The sequence below is a fragment of the Artemia sp. Qi Xiang Cuo genome, chromosome 4, assembly GCF_049724085.1.
Source record: "Artemia sp. Qi Xiang Cuo chromosome 4, ASM4972408v1, whole genome shotgun sequence".
NCBI classification, from domain to species: Eukaryota; Metazoa; Arthropoda; class Branchiopoda; order Anostraca; family Artemiidae; genus Artemia; species Artemia sp. Qi Xiang Cuo.
The window spans coordinates 63,525,898-63,544,227 of record NC_142797.1 but is presented as its reverse complement, the minus strand read 5'-3'; the positions used below and the strand labels follow the sequence as shown (position 1 = coordinate 63,544,227).

At 34.0% G+C, this 18,330-nt stretch overlaps 1 protein-coding gene across 2 annotated transcripts in view; it reads right to left on the bottom strand.

Moving 5' to 3' along the window:
- Klp61F (Kinesin-like protein at 61F) overlaps positions 1-18,330 on the bottom strand; it is a 206,626-nt gene that overhangs the window by 39,878 nt on the left and 148,418 nt on the right. For both annotated transcript variants that reach the window (XM_089088482.1, XM_089088483.1), the window contains exon 12: positions 1,568-1,683. In XM_089088482.1, the coding sequence (XP_088944608.1) occupies positions 1,568-1,683 (116 nt within the window). The remainder of the gene's footprint in view (positions 1-1,567; positions 1,684-18,330) is intronic.

Sequence of the window (18,330 nt, the reverse complement as noted above, 5' to 3'; positions counted from 1 at the left end):
AAATTGTGCAATGTGAAAATATTGTAAATAAACGAACGGTAAGAAGAACAGCCCCTAGATGATGAATGGTCTTACGGCTTTTGTCAACAAGAAGAACCGTGTCAACAACAGGGTTGCCAACTGGACGCATTTTATGTCAAAAGGACACAATCCCATGCGCCCAGACACAATGACATAAAAAGGCAAGAAAGTGACACATTTTAGAAACTTGGGACATAAAAGGGCAAAAAAGGGACATATTTTGTAAATTTATGACAAAACGAAACCGAAATAGATCTATAATTTCCTAAATTTGTATTTCTTGACTTACGATTTAAAATGAGATCGTTTTCGCAGGATAACGAAGTATTTCTTAATCATGCGCCATGTTTTTGCTGGACATCCCCATACTTCCTCGAGTAAAATTCTCTTTTTGCTATTCATAATAATCTATTCTGAGCGTTACAATAATTATTATACACTCTATCGTTTAGATCAGAATTATGATTGATCTTTATTTTTAAAGGTTGGTCTCCTATACGCATCGATTTTAGAGCTCGACCCAGCTATAAATGAGTACCTGATAAAGGGTCGAATGATTTGCCCCCAATCATACATTCCACTCCCGGCCGAAGGCATCGAATCAGGGGATCGGTACCTGCGCAACGCAGACCACTGGTCAGCATGCAAAAAAGTTTTAAAGTACTTAAGTATTTTTGTTTGACGTACATGCACTATTTTAAGGACAAAAGTCTATTCTATTCTAAGTATTTCTACGCTTAGCTTACAAAGAAATACTTAACTATTTTTACGATTGTCGATCAGCCAATTCTTCAAAAGCATTTATTTAGAAAAAAGTTGTTCACTAAACTTTTCCTTAAGCTTTACTCTGCTGATAATATTAATACTAAATATGGTTGTATGCAGGAATCTATTTCAGGAGTGGCAAAGAAACTAATCCAAAATTAGCATATGCACATTCTGTAGAAAATATACGAAATTACAGACTCAATCATAGAACAATGTCATTCATTCCGGAAGGGCACATAGCCCCTTCCGCTACATAAACGTTTGGTAGAAGGGAGGAGAAATCTAGCCAGCTGGAAAAAACTGTAAATAAGATGGTATTTTCTGAGATTCAGTTTCAACAGTTACCAAAGATATTTAACCGTATTTTCGATTGTCGACGAGGCAATTCTTCAAAAGCATATGTTTAAAAGAATTGTTCTCTAAAAATTTGCTTGAGCTGTACTCCACTGATGGTATTAATACTGAGTAGGCCCGTAGGCAGGAGGAAGAAGGCGAGAGGGAGAGGTATCATAGGGAGTTAAAGGCATACACTTCAAAGATAAACAGGCAAATTCTTAAAAAAAAAAACAACAACAACAAACATGAAATGATTGAATCAACCAGAAAAAGATGGGCCCCTCAACTACTTACACACCTGGTAACAAACAGGAGGGGAATCTAGACAACATTCATAATATAAAATAAAATAAAAAATATTAAAAAATAACATAATATAAATATTATTAATATTCTTTATATTAATATAAATTAAAAATTATATTAATAATATACAAAATACCTGCAGAGTCGCTGTTGTTTTCTGAGATTCAATTTCTACAGTCATCCCGTCAACTAGACGGTCGAGTAAACTTCGCTGGGCGTTTAATTCTCTTACTCGCTTTTCCATTAACTGACCTGATAACAAAAGAATTAAGTATATATTATATAAAGAACTACAGATTAATAGGGAGTGACATATTAATTAATAGGCAACTACAAGTGGTTTGTATATCCACCACTGACATGATTAATTCGTATCCACCACCAAACTTTCCATAATTAACTTACTGGAAAACAGACTGTTTATTCATAAAAGTGTGATTGTCGTTTTTATTAATGACGATTTGCCATCTGTTCAGAGAACGTTCTCATAGAGTGAAGAACGTACTTTCAGAATACGACTGTTGCAGCAAAGTGCGAAAACAACGCCATCTCTTCTTTTAACAATCCGGCAAATAAACGAAATCTTTTTTTTTTTACTTTTATTGCTACTGGCTTCCGAGCTAAGTACAACATAGCCCCGAAAATCATATAAATACACCCGTTTTTGCTGCAAATATTCTCGTTTCCAGAATAACCTGTAAATGTTTGCCTCAGGAAGCTTGTTTCTGGAGGAAAGCGTTTGCAACGGCTGCTGCTTAATCTATGGCATTTACAGCTACAATGTAACGGTGGCATCAATTCGTGAGAATTAAGTGGAGGATGGGGAGTTGGGGCACAATTTTTAGAAGGGAATGGAAATTATTCGTTTTTCAAAGAAAATGCCGGAAAAGATATTTTCCAATGAAAATACCCCCCCCCCCCCCCAGCAACTGAAAAAACTTGCTTCTGTTTCAGATCAAATTTAAAAACTCTTCATATTTTTTTTTACAATATTTGAAAGCCTTTTATTTATTTACCGGTAAAAAGACCATTCGTTTCTATTTTAGAAAGATAACAAATGAGTTTTTTTTTATGTTCTAGGGTTACCCCATTCGTAATGCGATTTTACTAATACCGAAATTCAGGTAGAACCCATTTGAGGCAATGAGAATTTCCGTAGAATTTTTCAGCCAATCAGAGAATTCGAAGAAAAGTCTGATTGCTTCAAATTAGTGCTAGCCAAATCTTAACATTAGTAAAATCTCATTGTGAATGCTTTTAGGAAAAATTTCATTTCAACGCTATATACCCGCGAGAATTTTAATTGCGACGTAACGTGGTCATTTTCACTTGACGAATTTCATGCCCTCTTATTAGTGAATATGGCTTAATTCTTGAGACCAGAACGCAACAGTTCGACAAATTGAATTCACGTAGACTTAGAAACCACATTGAATGCCGAAATCACAGGTGAAAATGTCATTCCATGCGCAACAAAAATGTGGACTTAAAATAAAAAAATCGAAGTAGATAATTTCGAAGACCACACTGCCTTTCAATGACGATAAATATTACTACTGATTCCATGAGCATTACTACTGATGACGGTCACTCCATATGTTACCGAATTATCTAGTATTTTTTTTGCAATTTATCACTGTCCATAAGGATTTATCCATATTTGAACTTTTATTTAATAAAAAGTTCGCAATGAAAGCCAAGCTTCAGTAGTATACTTTCTTACATTCGATCTTTTTGCAATGTCAATTTTGAAAATATTTAATTTTAAGCCGAGGGCTTGACGTAATTCTTGGTAAACCTGGACAAAATAAAATCGTTTATAATGGTCTTGAAATAACCTGATACTTACTGAAGGTAGCAGTTTTCCAACATTTTCGGACCTCTCTTCAAAAATAGTCTTTTCAGCAGTGGCGGTTCTGACCTCTCTTGTGCCCGGGGCAAAATCATGATTAGCACCCCTTTATCTCCCACAAAATTTCTAGGCCCAATTTAACAAAGTGTTCATTTATTAACAAAATTATTTTCAATTTATTAATTACTTAATAATCTATTTTTATTTTTTTAATTTATACTTTAATTACTTTTATTTAATTATTTTCATTTATTAATTGCCCCCTCTTCTTTATTAATATAATTAAAGAACAATTATAACTGTTAGATTATTTGTTTGAAATTTTGCGTCCCTAAAATTTCTATGCCCCGGGCAAGTGCCCATTTGTCCCTCCCCAAAAAATACCTCTGCTTTTCAAAGCTTTTTTCGGCCATCTCTTGAAAATCTAGCTCTCGGTCTGGCCCTCGTTAACTGTATTACAACACTGATCCATCTAAATAACAACCTAAGGAGGTCCCAATATTGTCTAGTGAATGATTCGTAAGGCGAATCTTACTATACAAAAGGATTTATGTATATGATTCATAAATACCTGTTAAGCTTCCTAGAGCACTTAATTTTTTATGAATTAACCACTAAAATTTCTCTGCAGCAATCCAAAAAATGTCACGCGACATATATGTCGGCTTGGATTTACAGTTTTATAACGGCTGCACTTAAAGCGATTACTTGCCTTTTATCTGGTATTTAATATTCTGTTTGAAAATGTTAATTTCAAACAGAATATATTTCAACAATAAAAAGTATTAGCAGACAATGTTTAACACGCTGTGAAAGAAAAACATATGTTCAAAACTATAGACACTATTAAAAGGTGAACTAAAATTCATTTAATGTCATTGGTGACATAATGGTGACATAATGGTGACATAATTGGTGACATAATGTCAAAGGTGACATAAAATTCATTTTATGTCATTTAATCATCATTTCAACCAAATTCTATGTATTCTCGTAAAATTAGGGGGGGGGCGTGTTAGATATCCCTCAAAGTAAGCAAAAGCTATCGATTGGTCCAACCCGTTTCCTGGTTCATGAGAGTATCATAACTACCTAAAAAAGTCTTGTTTTATAAAACAAATTGATCTTAATATAATTCAATTGAGGATGTTGATCAATCCAGGATGGGATTCTATGGAGAGTGGGTATGTTTGAGGGACAAGGACAAGCAGTGCCCCTTGAAAAATCATCAAAAGAAACTGTAAAGCTAACTTCCCACATAAGAGGGTATATTTGACCATCAGGAGGATCATCAGGTGGAGAGTGGGGGGGGGGGTATGTTTCCACGTCAATTCACAAAAATTTAGGGGGTGATTTTTTTTTATTTTTATTTTTTTTACTAGGGATATTTCAATTAGACAAACATTTTCGATCATGGTTTCCCATTAGCGGAAAAAAGAAGAAGAAGACAATCCACTGGTCTTATGATGGATGGCACCGTAACCAAACCAGAAGTTGTAACATGGTGCTGGTGGTTTTTCTCTTCGAGACCAACTTAGTTTTCCAAGTCTCGTCTATTTATATTGTAATTGCTAAAATACTTCTCTGAATTTTTTTGAATACTAAAAATTGTCCGTAAGGGTAGAACGAACCATTATTTATATTTTCTTTTAAAGAATATAATTGAATCAAGGTTATTCTACAGTAGTTAAAAATTCACAGGGGTTCTGCCCGTTCTCAGATAGACTACTGTTTGAATATCAGCAGGATTACAGAAAACAAGACATTTTACGAGGATGGAGAAGCACATCAATATATTCCAACTGTATTAATAGTGAAACAGATTAATGGGATATAGGACAATATAATTTAAAGATAGAACTGTCGGTAATTGTGTTGTTTTTTTCGCGTTCATTAATGTTGTTGTTATCACGTGTTTTCGGACACTACTGTTTTATCACCAGCAGGACGGGGTTGTAAATTGAGGGGGAGGGGATAGCTTGTCCTCCAAAGATTTTGTCCCTCCCTAGATTTGTAGAAAGATCTTTTATGGGATCTTTTGATTGACAATGTATTTTTTTTGTATTTTCATTAAATAATTAAAATGGCAAATTTGCCCCCATGCTAGATTTTGAAGAATATATCCCCCCGCCATAAATAACTAAAACAGCCAAAAACCGTTTACTTATGCACTCGAAAAAGAACTTGGATTGAGAAGCTGCCCTTGTAAAGTATCTCTGCATAGTATTCTTTTGAATACACGATTTGTATGTAAAACGACATCTGCATGGAAATCAGTTTTACTATACCTGCTGCTCCCATTACCCACAGGAAATAACAATTTCATTTTTTTCCAGTTAACTTTTACAAGAGGGATTTTGCCCCAACTAGAGTATATATTTTGGCCATTGAATTTGATTTCGTAAAAGTGATTTCGAGTAAATCAGAACAGCACAAAGGGGTTGAAACCAGGGGGCACCAATTCAAAAAAAAATTAGGGGCTAGGGTTTTCTCTTTATCTTCATGAAGGTGCAAAGAAATGCTTGTTTTCCAAATATGGGTAGGGTACTTCTAAAATATAGACCCTACCCCACATCCCCACCAAATTGGCACCCTTAATTGGGCTCCTACTGCTAAAGTTTCCATATTTTTACAATTTATCCGCCCTTTCTTGCATTTTCTATATATTCCACGTGTAGGCCTATTAGCGATTTTTTTTTGTTTAATTTTTCTTCCCACCCAAAATAAACTGTTACCTACGTTTTTAGGTTTGCTCGATACAGTGGCATCAATTCACGAAATCGTAGAGGCATCAATTAACGTAAATTTTTAAAATCTAGGGGGGGGGGGTATTTGGGTATTTTTTTTTACCAATGAAAACACTACTAAATGTATTTTTTCACAATCTATGAGGGCCAAAAAATCTAGGTAAACCATTACGACCCCCCCCCAATTGACGCGCCTGGCCTCATGCATAAATTACCATCAATATACTTTATGCATACAGAGACACAAATCATCGGCATTAGATCCACAATTCTGTGCATTTAATGAATTTTGATTTCGGACAGCCAAGACAATAAAATTCTCGTTTCATTCAAAATCTTTTTTAATAACCTCTATGTCTTCTTTCTGAATCAAAGGTATGCAGATGAAAGATCTTAGAGTGTCTCTTAGCGTAATTCTGTGGCATCGTTTAAACCTGATGTTGATTAGATTTCAAGAAGAGAAATAGTTGGCTTTCCCATAGTAACGCCTTAAGCAATAAATCTTTTTTTCTATTCATTTTAATTTTGGCAAAAGAAACTAGTTCTTATTTTTATAAATCGGTTGACGTCATGTAGCCCTTACGATATGCTCACGTCCACCGTAGGTCAAGGAAGCTAATGAAACCTTTAAAAAAATACTACTAAATTTGAAGTTATACTTCAAATAGATTACTTGGGTTACCATAGTGGTTAGTAACGTTCTTTAAAATCAGGTCCCTTAAATTTAGTCATTTCCTTTATATTTCTCAAAACTTAAAATATAGAGTGTAAATTCTGAGTATGATTGCTTAATGCTTTCAACCTTATCCACTCCAGTAACTACACAAAGAAATACCATCTGTGGTGTCTCGTGCCACTGTAAGATGGGTTTGTCAAGGCATTTTTTTTTTTTTTTGTAAGCACGCAGATGTAAATAATAGCTTCCAAATGAGGACTTAGGTCTCTATAAGGGGCGAATCTCCAGCATTTTTATTGGGGGACAAGAGGGGTCCATATCTGGATAGTCAAAGGACACGGGATGTATAATATTTTTTTCTCCACATTATTCGGGGGGGGGGGCAACTTCCCCCCTTGCCACCCCCAAACGACGCCCCTGGTCTCTATGACGCATTAGTGAAAACTAGTTACTCGATAAAACTTAAAAACTTAAAAAAAAGTCAACTCAGTTTTCATTTTGGTTTTTATAATTGAACTCTTGTTTGAAGAAAGTAATTGTTAAAGTGTTGATAACTCTAAAGCCTTGATTAATTAAAGGTAGGTGCGGCGGGATGCTTCCCTACCATTAAAAATTATCTCTCTAATTACGATTGGTGGCCTTATATTACAAACTGCATCTATATCATCATGCTTAGATAGTGTGTGTGCCTAGTCGGCCTTACTTAGTCGCCATTGTACTTCTGAAGGATTTTGTTCCACCCAATTCTACAATTCAAATGGCTAAGTAAGTTGCAAACTAATACGCATGCAACCTATTGCAGTTGAGATACTCACTGGTATCAATGACTTGAGGTACATGGTATTGATATCGACTCTGTTATGTTCATTGGTGACATGGACATTAGGTATGAGAGGAGGGGGGTGATTTGAGGCAGAAGCAAGCCAAAAGAGCATTTGAAGGTAGGAGACAAGAACTACCCTGGAAGCCTGCTTGGAAGCCGATATAAAATACTTGGAAGGACTCCAAAGAATGCTTGAGGATTTAATTGGGGTTTGATTAAAGTTTAAAAAATTAGCCCCTCTTCTTCCGAAACAAAGAAATAGGTTTCGCGTCCCAATCCAAAGCACAACACTCATATTCAAATTCTTCAGAAATACGATGATGCTCAACATCATTCCATTTAAACTTGTTTCCTTAAGTTAATTATTTTCCTTTATTCCTTATGTCTCAAATCATCAAACAGCGCATGTGATACAGCTGTAATTGCGTCATCTGTGCGATGCCTTGCGAAATTAAATCGCATGTATTGCGATGAAAATTGTCCTTTTTTTCTTTCATCATGCCCTACCTAAAAAACAAAAATATAGCATGATTCGCAAGCAATTTTTACGGGATCTCATGAGAACCCACCGTAAAACTCGCGAGATGCTGACTGACTACTCAATTCCCAACTTACATCCTAATTTTTATTCTATGTGGTTTTCATTCTATTGGGTTGTTATTATTAATTAATTCTATTATTTTAATCAATTTTAGTATGACATTGATAAAGTTAATTAATTTCATTTTAATTAAATAAAAAACAAAAATATTAATTCTATAATACATAAATTATTCTATAACAATATTATCAATTGATTACTGAAATCGAATGATTTTGGGATAATTCAAAACATTGTGAAATATATTGAATTGGGAATGACACATAGAAAAAAACTTTTAATAGGGAAAGGGCGAGGGCTATGTACGTAAGTTTTTTTTTCATTTAGTTTTGAATGCGTTGCTGAATTGTTGTTTTGTTAAAAGTAATATTTTGTGTCTTGCTATTGCACTGTGGCTTTTTTGCAATAAATATCTATCTATCTACGGCATTGCCATCAAGACCAGACGTCTTACAGAAAGAATAATTAGATATCGTAACAATTTGGGCCAATTAAGATTCAAAAAGTATACATGCCACATAAATTAAGAAGTGATTGTTCAAAACAACTCATATGATGTACATAAAACTTAATTCTATCAAGGAAAGGTATTTGCAAAAACACGTTTTCGCACCTGTATCAAGGATGATCAACTGCTTTGACAGATCAAACCTTAAATGGATGATATTACAAAAGCCGATAAATTCAAGAAAGAAATCAAGCTTTATCGGCACGTAAATAGTCGTTGAGAATTTGACATGAGCAAGGAATGAGATTAAATTTAACTAGTCTGGCTCACGTAAAATTTCAATCAAGGCGTTATAATGCTAAGTGACCAGGGTTGCCACTCCTTGTGATTTGTCACTATTTCTAGTGAGTTTTTATATCGTCAAAGCAAAAAAAATCACTAAATCAACGCGTAAATCACTGGTTTATTGAAGAAAATCACTAAATCAACCAATAAATCACTAAAATCTAGTGACTTTTTTCTCACCTGGTGGCAACTCTGTAAGTAACTTTGTGGATGTGGATACCAGCTGTATTTTCAATAATAGAAAAAAAAAATTAGCATTTAGTTATTTAAGTTTTCGTAAAAGAAACTTTCCACATTTCTCTGACAGCTCTGATAAATACGAGCAGACAAAGACTGACTATAGCCGATCCTAGACAAAGGGCATCAACTCACAAAAATTCCAGGGGGAGAGGTCAAGGAATTTTCTTGTCGGTCTCTTTAAAAGAAGATACAAAAAGAAATCAATGAAAATGAAGAGAAAGTTGTTTTCCTAATCTAGGAGGGGGTAATTAGATCCCCCAATCCCTGTCCAATTGGCACCCCAATGCTATGCAACTACCTTGTCCCTCTTTGCATGATGTTCTTCTAGAAAAATGTCAAACTCATGGGCCCAATATTTATGTTTCTCGAGGGGATGTCCGGTCATCACATTGGGTTTAATCCGGCTCCTAGGTGGTAAAAGTCAATACACATGCAATTTGTAGAACTCTTTTATGCCTTAATATTGGAGCTCATCCCCCCAGAGAGCAATTTTGGAGACATCTCTGGCCCTAAGCCCCTAAAATACCTACAACTATGATCAGACTTTAAAAATACCACTATATGGTGAAAAGTTTTATTTGAAACTGAACCAACCGTGGAGAGCCCTTCAGTGTTGGTTGTAAATACGGGCAAATTCTGTGCTACTGTGTAGGGGACACTGGGAGTCATATGACGAGGATGGCTTGGGAGGGGGTGTGCTTGCGCCCTTTGTTGGGAGTATGAGGATGGACTGGAACATTTGCTGGGTAATTGCCAAAGTTTCGTAAATTCAAGGGAAAAAATCGAGGTGTAATCACTGCTCCCAGGTATTTTGGAGACTTATTCTAGAAACCTAATTGTTTCGGTAGGAAGTTTTATAGGAAAAGGTATGGAGACGTGGATGACAGTGATTTAAATAAATTTAATTTAAAAATTTAATTTAATTTAAATGTTTTAATTTAAATTTAATTTAAATGTGCTAATATTTTGGTTGTTCATTTTTTTTTGTTGTTGTGTATATGACCACTGGCTTTTGAATGCACAGATATATATTACTTTACTGTTATACCGTGCTTTTTTTTCTATTATATCTTAGTTTATGCACACTTTACATGTTACTTTTTGCAACACATGAAGTATTTTCAAAAAAAATGACAGCTATCTTAAAACAAAATGCTATATTAAATTCCAAAACAAAATCCTACTCTTATTGGGGGGAAGTCCACGAAAAAGCCGATAAAATTATACGGTAGTGTCCCATATTTCTTTCTATTAAAACAGTTCTGGTCGCTTTTAATAATACAAATAAATACACAACTAATTCATATTTATCTGACTATCAGAAAAGTTCTAAAGAAGCCTGCAGAAAATAAAAGACCCATTTCCCTGTTCATCATATCAATAAATTATTACATACAATTTAAATTCTCTCTAAAAATAACTCAAGTAACTCCGTTTGCTTTACTTCTAACAGAAAAACTTGTAGTTTTTTTTTTTTTTTTTTTTTTTTTTTTTTTTTTTTTTTTTAAATACATAGTAAACATAAGAAACATATTTTTGTCTAACTAAAGCAATTAAGCTAAAAAGTCAACATATGTCTTGGTTTTTAAAATTTTGCATCGATTGGCTATTTCAGAATTTTCACTCATTGGTATTTTGGTCTTGTCAGGCTAAAACTGTTATTTTGTGGCAGAAAATGGCACTATTGACGGTTAAAATATCCACACTAAAATTTCATTTTTCTGGATATTAAAAAATAGTACTGCAAACTTTCTGTTTTGGGTTTTAGACCAATTGATTGGCTACCTTAGAATTTGCATTCCTCTGTAATTTGTCCATCTTTGGGCAAAAATTTATATTTTGTGGCACAAAATGATATAAAATGGAATTTTGCTGTGGTGCGATCTCTTTTGTTAGTCAGAAAGGATACTAGATATTATGTTGGTCATTTATATGAGCCCTCTTCCAATATAGTACATCTTTGGTTCAATACGTTTTAGTTTCGGCGGCTTAGATTTTAGTAGTTTAGAGAGTTTCTGATAGCTTTAGATACACGGTTCTGATCAGTTTAGACAATAAAAAACGCGCTTTTAAACTTTCAGCTACTATTTACGTGGTTCGATCTTTACAATATTGCAGCAATTGATGCACCCATGATTGTTATGCAACACACTAAAAATCAGTGTAGTTTTCTCGGAGGTGTGGGTGTAAGACGCAACAGATCTTCTGGGATATGCATGTAACGGAAATAGACGTATATCAAAACAGGTCTGATTTGGATTGCCACCCATAGTGATTATCATTAGTTTTACTGATTTATTTTTCAACCGATTGATATTTTTTCCTGCTGATTTCAAGAGGTTTTCACACAAAACATTTTATGTAGCCAAATTGAACTTTTGCTAATATATTTTTTTTTCTATTTACGTACACTATTAAGGTTTAAATTTCCATTAAATTGAGTTAAGTTCCGGTAACTAGATTTCAGTTAAACATTTAATAAACTCCGTTTTTCTGAAGAGCTATAGATCAGTTGGGCGAGTTCGTTGAAAAATGAAGATGCAGGTACAGTGACCGAAACTTACTTCGAAGGTAGGGAGAGGGGGGAATTGCGTCAAAAACACAAAAATAGGTGATATATATATACTTATATATATATATATATATATATATATATATATATATATATATATATATATATACATAGAATTTAGGGTAAACATGTTTAATCTGGGTATCTGGAGGGTTTGCACACGGAACCAAAATCTCCGGCCCTGAACGCGTGCCGATGAGGACGCAACTGTTAACTAACGATGAGTAATTAACTTTCTAGCCTGGCAAATATTGAACTATTTGTTCAGTGAGTTTTTCTTCGGCACCCGTGGCTAGGACGCTGGGTGGAGGGCAAAGGAAGTAGAGAATGAGGCCACACTGCATGTGTTAAGTCTAAATATCCACAACCAACAGTGTGTCATTCCTCAATGTTAGTCTAGTAACTGAATCAATGAGAAAAAGGGCATGCGTTTTACATAATCTTGAGGTAAAAGTCATCGCTTGTCTTTGGGATTGATAAATCGATTGCGAAATGGTTCCAAGCATGTAAAGACTGAATGAAAAACGAACTTCGTCAACTCTTTTTTGCACCTTTAACATGTTTGATAAATTGTTTACGAAATGCAATTAGGATTCCAGAGCTTATTGTATATATTTAGCAACACACCAACGTTTGGAAATGACTCCTCTTTACGACTGGCTTAGCGGCAGAGGTGTTCTACACATATCAGACTCCTTCCTAACCTTCTAAATGACATAAAGCCGTCTTTTTCTTTATATCAAGGAGGCACACTTGTGCCTCTATAAAGAGGCACGAGTAATTTAGAATTAAGACAATCCTTATAAACTGTTTTACAATAAATTGTAAGATAATAAGTTGCAAATTGAATTGTACGTATTTAAGGTTCTGTTCTCAGATTTCAATTTGTTTTCTTTTTGTCTCCATTTCTATAGTTCTACTGTTCTCATTCCCCTAGAGATAGATCTCAAGCATGTCACTGCTTCTTTTTAGCACGTTTTACTTAACTTATTTTCTCTGTCTGTCGTCAAAATTTGAGATGCTTATTTAGACCCCTTCTTCTCGAACTTCAACCCCTAACTATTTTAAATAGTTAGATATCAGTAGGTAGTTGACTGGAAATGCGCAACACGTTTAAATTTTTTTTTGAAAGTTTTTACAAGTTTGAGTAAGAATTCGCAACATTCAAATTATTCAGATAATTTTGAAGTGTATATACTAAAAGTATCCTTTAGAACCGAAACATTTATTTTCCCCTTTTTAGTCCTTTTTTAAGGCGTAGTTTTTTAAAAGATTTTTTATAAAGTATTTTTAAACATATGAGTTGACACATTTTATCCGCTTTCACGCCAAGAACGTATGTATGGAGCGGTCTTTGGGTCTAGTTACACATCTCTCCCCCAAATCTAGAGTTTTTTATCTCTTACATTTTCTTTATAAACCACCTAAGTCTTTTCGGTTTGTTTAGTTTTGTTCCAGGTCCGAAACAAAATCCTTTGTACGTGCCTAATTCAAGCCAATATGCACTTATATTGGCTTTGATATCCTAATTACAATTCGATACCCTAATTATATACATCTTTGATATCCTAATTACACACTGAAACCTGAGACTTATTATTAAGTGAACATTTTACAACTATGATACGCGTGAAATAGAAATAGATTAGCCGACTGCACAAGTGGGGGATTAAGCTTAAAAAAAAAAAAAACTTAAGGGAGTCTCAGAAGGTGGGCCTAAGTTGCCCACCGCTTCTCGAATTAGCTGCAGCTGCTTCTCTCAGCGAAATTTCTTGAAAACCAATCTCATCCATAGAAAATAACTTTTTTTCACTGATGTATTTGGTGTTTGGTGACATTCACCGGTGAAAGTCGACACTCACCATCTTTAAACGTATTCGTCAACTATGCACCAGTATCCTTTACCTGGTGCATTTTCACCTGGTGATACAAACTTTCGGAAAATCGACCATTGCTTGGCGTCTCCAATCTGTATCAATCTTCGTTGAGTCGCATCCGGGTATGACAAAGTTGTCAAGATAAGGTGGCATGATTCTAAAGCATAGCTTTCTGTCGAATTTTAGTGCAAACACTTTGATTAGTTTTTTAGAAAGGATTTTACACCAATATTTTTTGGGGCTTAAGTTATTACAATATCAGCAATACATATTTCTGCTATCGAATAACATTAGTTTTTTTTTTTTTACATTAGTTGACATTGTTTTTTTGACATTCATTTAAAAAAAGATCATTAGTTCCCCATAGGTTTCTTTTTTTAACTTTGACATTGGTAATGACAAAAATTTTTTATAGTAGCTTTTTAGGAAGGATATTACACTAACATTTTCACGCTTCAGTTATTGGGAATCATTTCTGGCGTTGAACGACCTTGGCTTTTTCCAATTTAATAATTTGACCTACTAATTGGACTTTTGTATATCTCCATTGAATATCTAAGAAATTTTGCCTTATAATTTAGATGTAGAACCTGAAACTAACTTGAAGATACTTTGCCAACTACCTGTTAAAATATTGGCAAACTTTTCAAGATTAAAGATTAGACAGCTATTAGAATAAATGATTCATACCGCCTTAGTAATGGTTCATCGCATATTTTTTATCTTGCATGACCGGAAAACAAATTAACTACAAACTTGGCAATTGCTATAAGGATTCTATTAAATATAAATTCAATTAGGCCAATCAAGATTACAGAAGTATTTGACTCAAGAAAAAGTCTGAGGGAACAGCTCAATTTTGAAAATAGATTTTACGCGCCATAAAGATTCAAAAATGACGCCCAGCTATGAACAATGGATAAATTTGTTATCAAAGTTTACTATAAAACTAAAAATGACAATAACAAATTTTAAAAACTGAATTCGTTTTGAATAGCAATTAGTTTTCTCATTCAATCAATCACTGTTTAAATTTTTCAAAAACTGATTTGTTTTTCAATTATCTCTTGCCGTCATTTATTATTTTTGCGATATAATGTTTTTTACTTTATTTCTTGCATAGAAGAATACTGGCTATATTTGTTCCAACAATTAAGTTTTTCAATAATACTGCCATTTAATTATTATATGGTTTTTAATGAGGAAAACAAGAGTCATCATACAGGGCCGTAGTTGGTGGGTGGGAGAGGCTAATGGGTTTACCCCCCCCCCCCCCAAAACAAAATGAATAAAAATTCTCCAACTCGTAAAAGAGCACCAAAAACGGATGTAACCAAATTTTTGATGTTTAAAAAAAATGACCCTTCCCCCCAAACAGAAACTCTCCCCCACCAAACAAAAATCCTTGATATTGCTTTGTCATCATTATACTACCAGAAATATAGCTATCAATATTTTCTGAAATGCGTCAGGACAAATATTGCTTGCCAATGAGCCGGCGAAGTCTGACTCTTTAGCCGGGGATTTGCTTTTACTTTGTAACTGATTTATATTTAATTAATATTTAATATATATATATATATATATATATATATATATATATATATATATATATATATATATATATATATATATATATCAATTTTCACTGAAAAAGCTCTAAGAACCAATTTGAACCAAAAATCGGTTTGAGATGACATTAGAGAAGAAAAAAAAGCAATGAAAACAACTGAAAGTGACACTTGTTCGAAGGAGAAAAAAAACAGAGCAGAAATTCATGCCAATTTCTGATAATCTCAACCCGTAGCAAAAAAAAAAAAAAAGGAATCCAAGTGATAACAGACCACCTGGGAATCATATTACAGAAGGAGTGTGCTTTCATGAACTATTCCAGTTCTGCTAGTTGTATTTATTTTCAATTGTCTTTATTTTTTTATTTTCGTATGCGAACTTTTAATTTTTGAATTTATACAGCCAAAAATAATATTAGAACAATGACAAAAAAGGGAACAAAGCCTAATTATTTTTATTTTGCGCGGCCTCCTGCTGAAATAGGAAGTGATCAGCAACTGTTTATTTGAATCTACTTGGTTTTGAGCGGTTTTGAAAGCAGCTGTTACTTTTTCTGATAAGTGCGCACTGTCATAGTTCCATCTATTATGGCCTGTGTCATCTGCATCTCGATTATGTTCGTCTTTCCATACCATCCTTCCACCGGATCTGCGGTTCCGTCAAGAACTTGTTGGAAGCCAGTTCCTTGGAATCAAAAGCTGTTTGTTTTTAGACATTTCCCCACAATATCAATTGTCTCTCTCTCGCTCTACAAGCCAGTTTTTGCAACTTGCGTATCTTTCAGCCGCTCCCTGTATCACAATTCCGCCACTCTTTTTCAAGGCTTTTTGTGGCTCTGGATACAAATCATAACTGTTCTGACAGACTTTGCCAGTTTTACAAAAATCTTCGGTAGCAGGAAATTCCTAAGCACACCCTATGAAGCCGCCCAACCTATCAAATACAAAACGTTTGGTATTCAAATTTTTCACATTTCCAGAAACTCTTTCTTTGCTGAGTATTCCCCTAAAAAGGACAAATTATGCACTCAATAATGGCAGACCCACTTGAAATAGCTAGAATTGTTTCTATGAGTACTAAAATGTCTCAATAATTTCCTCCCTCAATCCCCATGTTCGGCCTACGGTTGATCCTTCTTGGCTCTCATGGAAGTCTGGATAACTGGACTAGTCCAGATTTGTCTACCAGCAAGTCATTTTGTGGCGCATGCGCAACTTCTTGGCAGCTTATTTTTTAAATATAAATAGAAACCGACTTAAAAACTCTATCGGGGCGTAGACAAATTATAGCTTTCCTTTAACAGGTGTGAAGTTTCTCTTCACAATCTTCTGAATCGTATGGCCTTAATCTCCTTCTGAACATTACTGCCATACAGTATTACTGCTGAAAATTGAGCATACCGCCTGACAGAGCTGTATCCTGGATTTTAGTTCGAATGGGGGGAGTGGGTACCCAAAAAGTCTTGTTCGAGAGTGGGAGATTAAGGGTTTTTTACCTATATTTTAAAAAACAGTGTACAATCCAAAAAATATCCTTCAGTTTCTTAGGAGAAATAGTCTTTTTGCCAGCATTTTTACGACCATTTCGAAAACCGGAGAAATATTTTTGGGAGAAGGGGTGGGGTCCAAAATCAGACCCCTTCCTCCCTGATTCAATTTTAGGGACCATAGGGGCTTTGTGGCAGATTGATATCAACCAGTTCTGCCGTTACTACAATGAATTTTTCAATTTTGGAGCTCATATGACAAGTAATGATTTTGCATCTTACTGGTAATAATTACAAAAGGTTATTGCAGAGGTTGGAGCTCATCAAACCTCCGGGGTTTTATATTAAGAACCTCGGAGCTTCTAGTTGACATAGTAACTTTTCAGCTGATATAAAGCTGATTCATTCATAATGTGTCCGTCAAAAATAAACAAATTTTTACATGTTATTTTAAGCAATTTGGTTTCGTTTTAGTCAAAAGCATAATTGAAATATTAAATTTGACCCAAATGAATAACCCAGTTTTTTTTTCATACCAAAATTGTTGAGTATCAATCATGAAAGTACAGAGAGTGCATAGACACGCCCAATCATTACAACATAGCTCAGCAACTTTCCAATTAAGCCCGTTTTGGATAGACTTTTGCTATAAGTGTGGAAAACACACAAGAAGAAAAAGAAAAAAGAGCTTAAAGACTTATACATTTCTTTTCTGGAAATGGGTGGTTTTTCACCTTTTTTGGAAGAAAAGAACAATATTGCTTAAATTTATACAAAAAATTACTTAAGAGATGAGCCTAATAATTAAAGCGATTCCAAATTTTGTAGGGTTTAAAATTAAGTTTGGGCATTAAGCCACGGAAAATGCAAGCATTAAAGGTAATGAAAATGAAACCTAATTGTTTGAATTGGTTAAGTGGAAACTTCCAGACCATATGTTTTGAAAAATTAGAAAAAATTTGGGAATTCAATTTTTAATGAAAAAACCTCCATATACAGTAATGAAGATTTTGGTAGTAGCGGTCCCCAAGTTTAAAAACAAGAAACATGTCTAAAAAGTCAGCAAAAAATAAGCTAAAAAGATATGGCACCAACATCTTAAGAAGGTGGTAGCTTTACTTTGAAAATGCTGTTGTTTCTGGGAATCGACAGAATGTTAATCCATTTTTTGATACCCTTAATTTTTTTTTTAATTTTTTTTTTAATTAATAATTTTATTTTTATTTTTATTTTGATACCCTTGGTACTTTAACAATCTTTGGTATTTTTTCTAATAATGAATGGCTTTAAAAAACTAATAAAGGTGGGATATGTCATTAGCACTTTAACAGAAAGTAGATACCCTGTATCAAATCCTTAGAATTATAGCAAAAACGAAGCCTAAGAAGGGTACATATTAGAATTCAATTTAAAGGACAAACTTCTCTAGTCTCCTTCTGGTATAATATTTCCTTTGCAACTTACATCTTCTGCTTAAATATTGAGGAGTTTTAGGCTGTGGGTTTCCCTTTAAGTAAATTGAAGTTGTAGTTAAATTTTACTTTTTAAGAAATGTTTTATTTCTGTAGGAAAATGTTGGAAAATGTTGGAAGTATTTCTGTAGGAAAATGTAGTTAAATGTTTTATTTCTGTAGGAAATCATGCATTAATGACAAAGCAC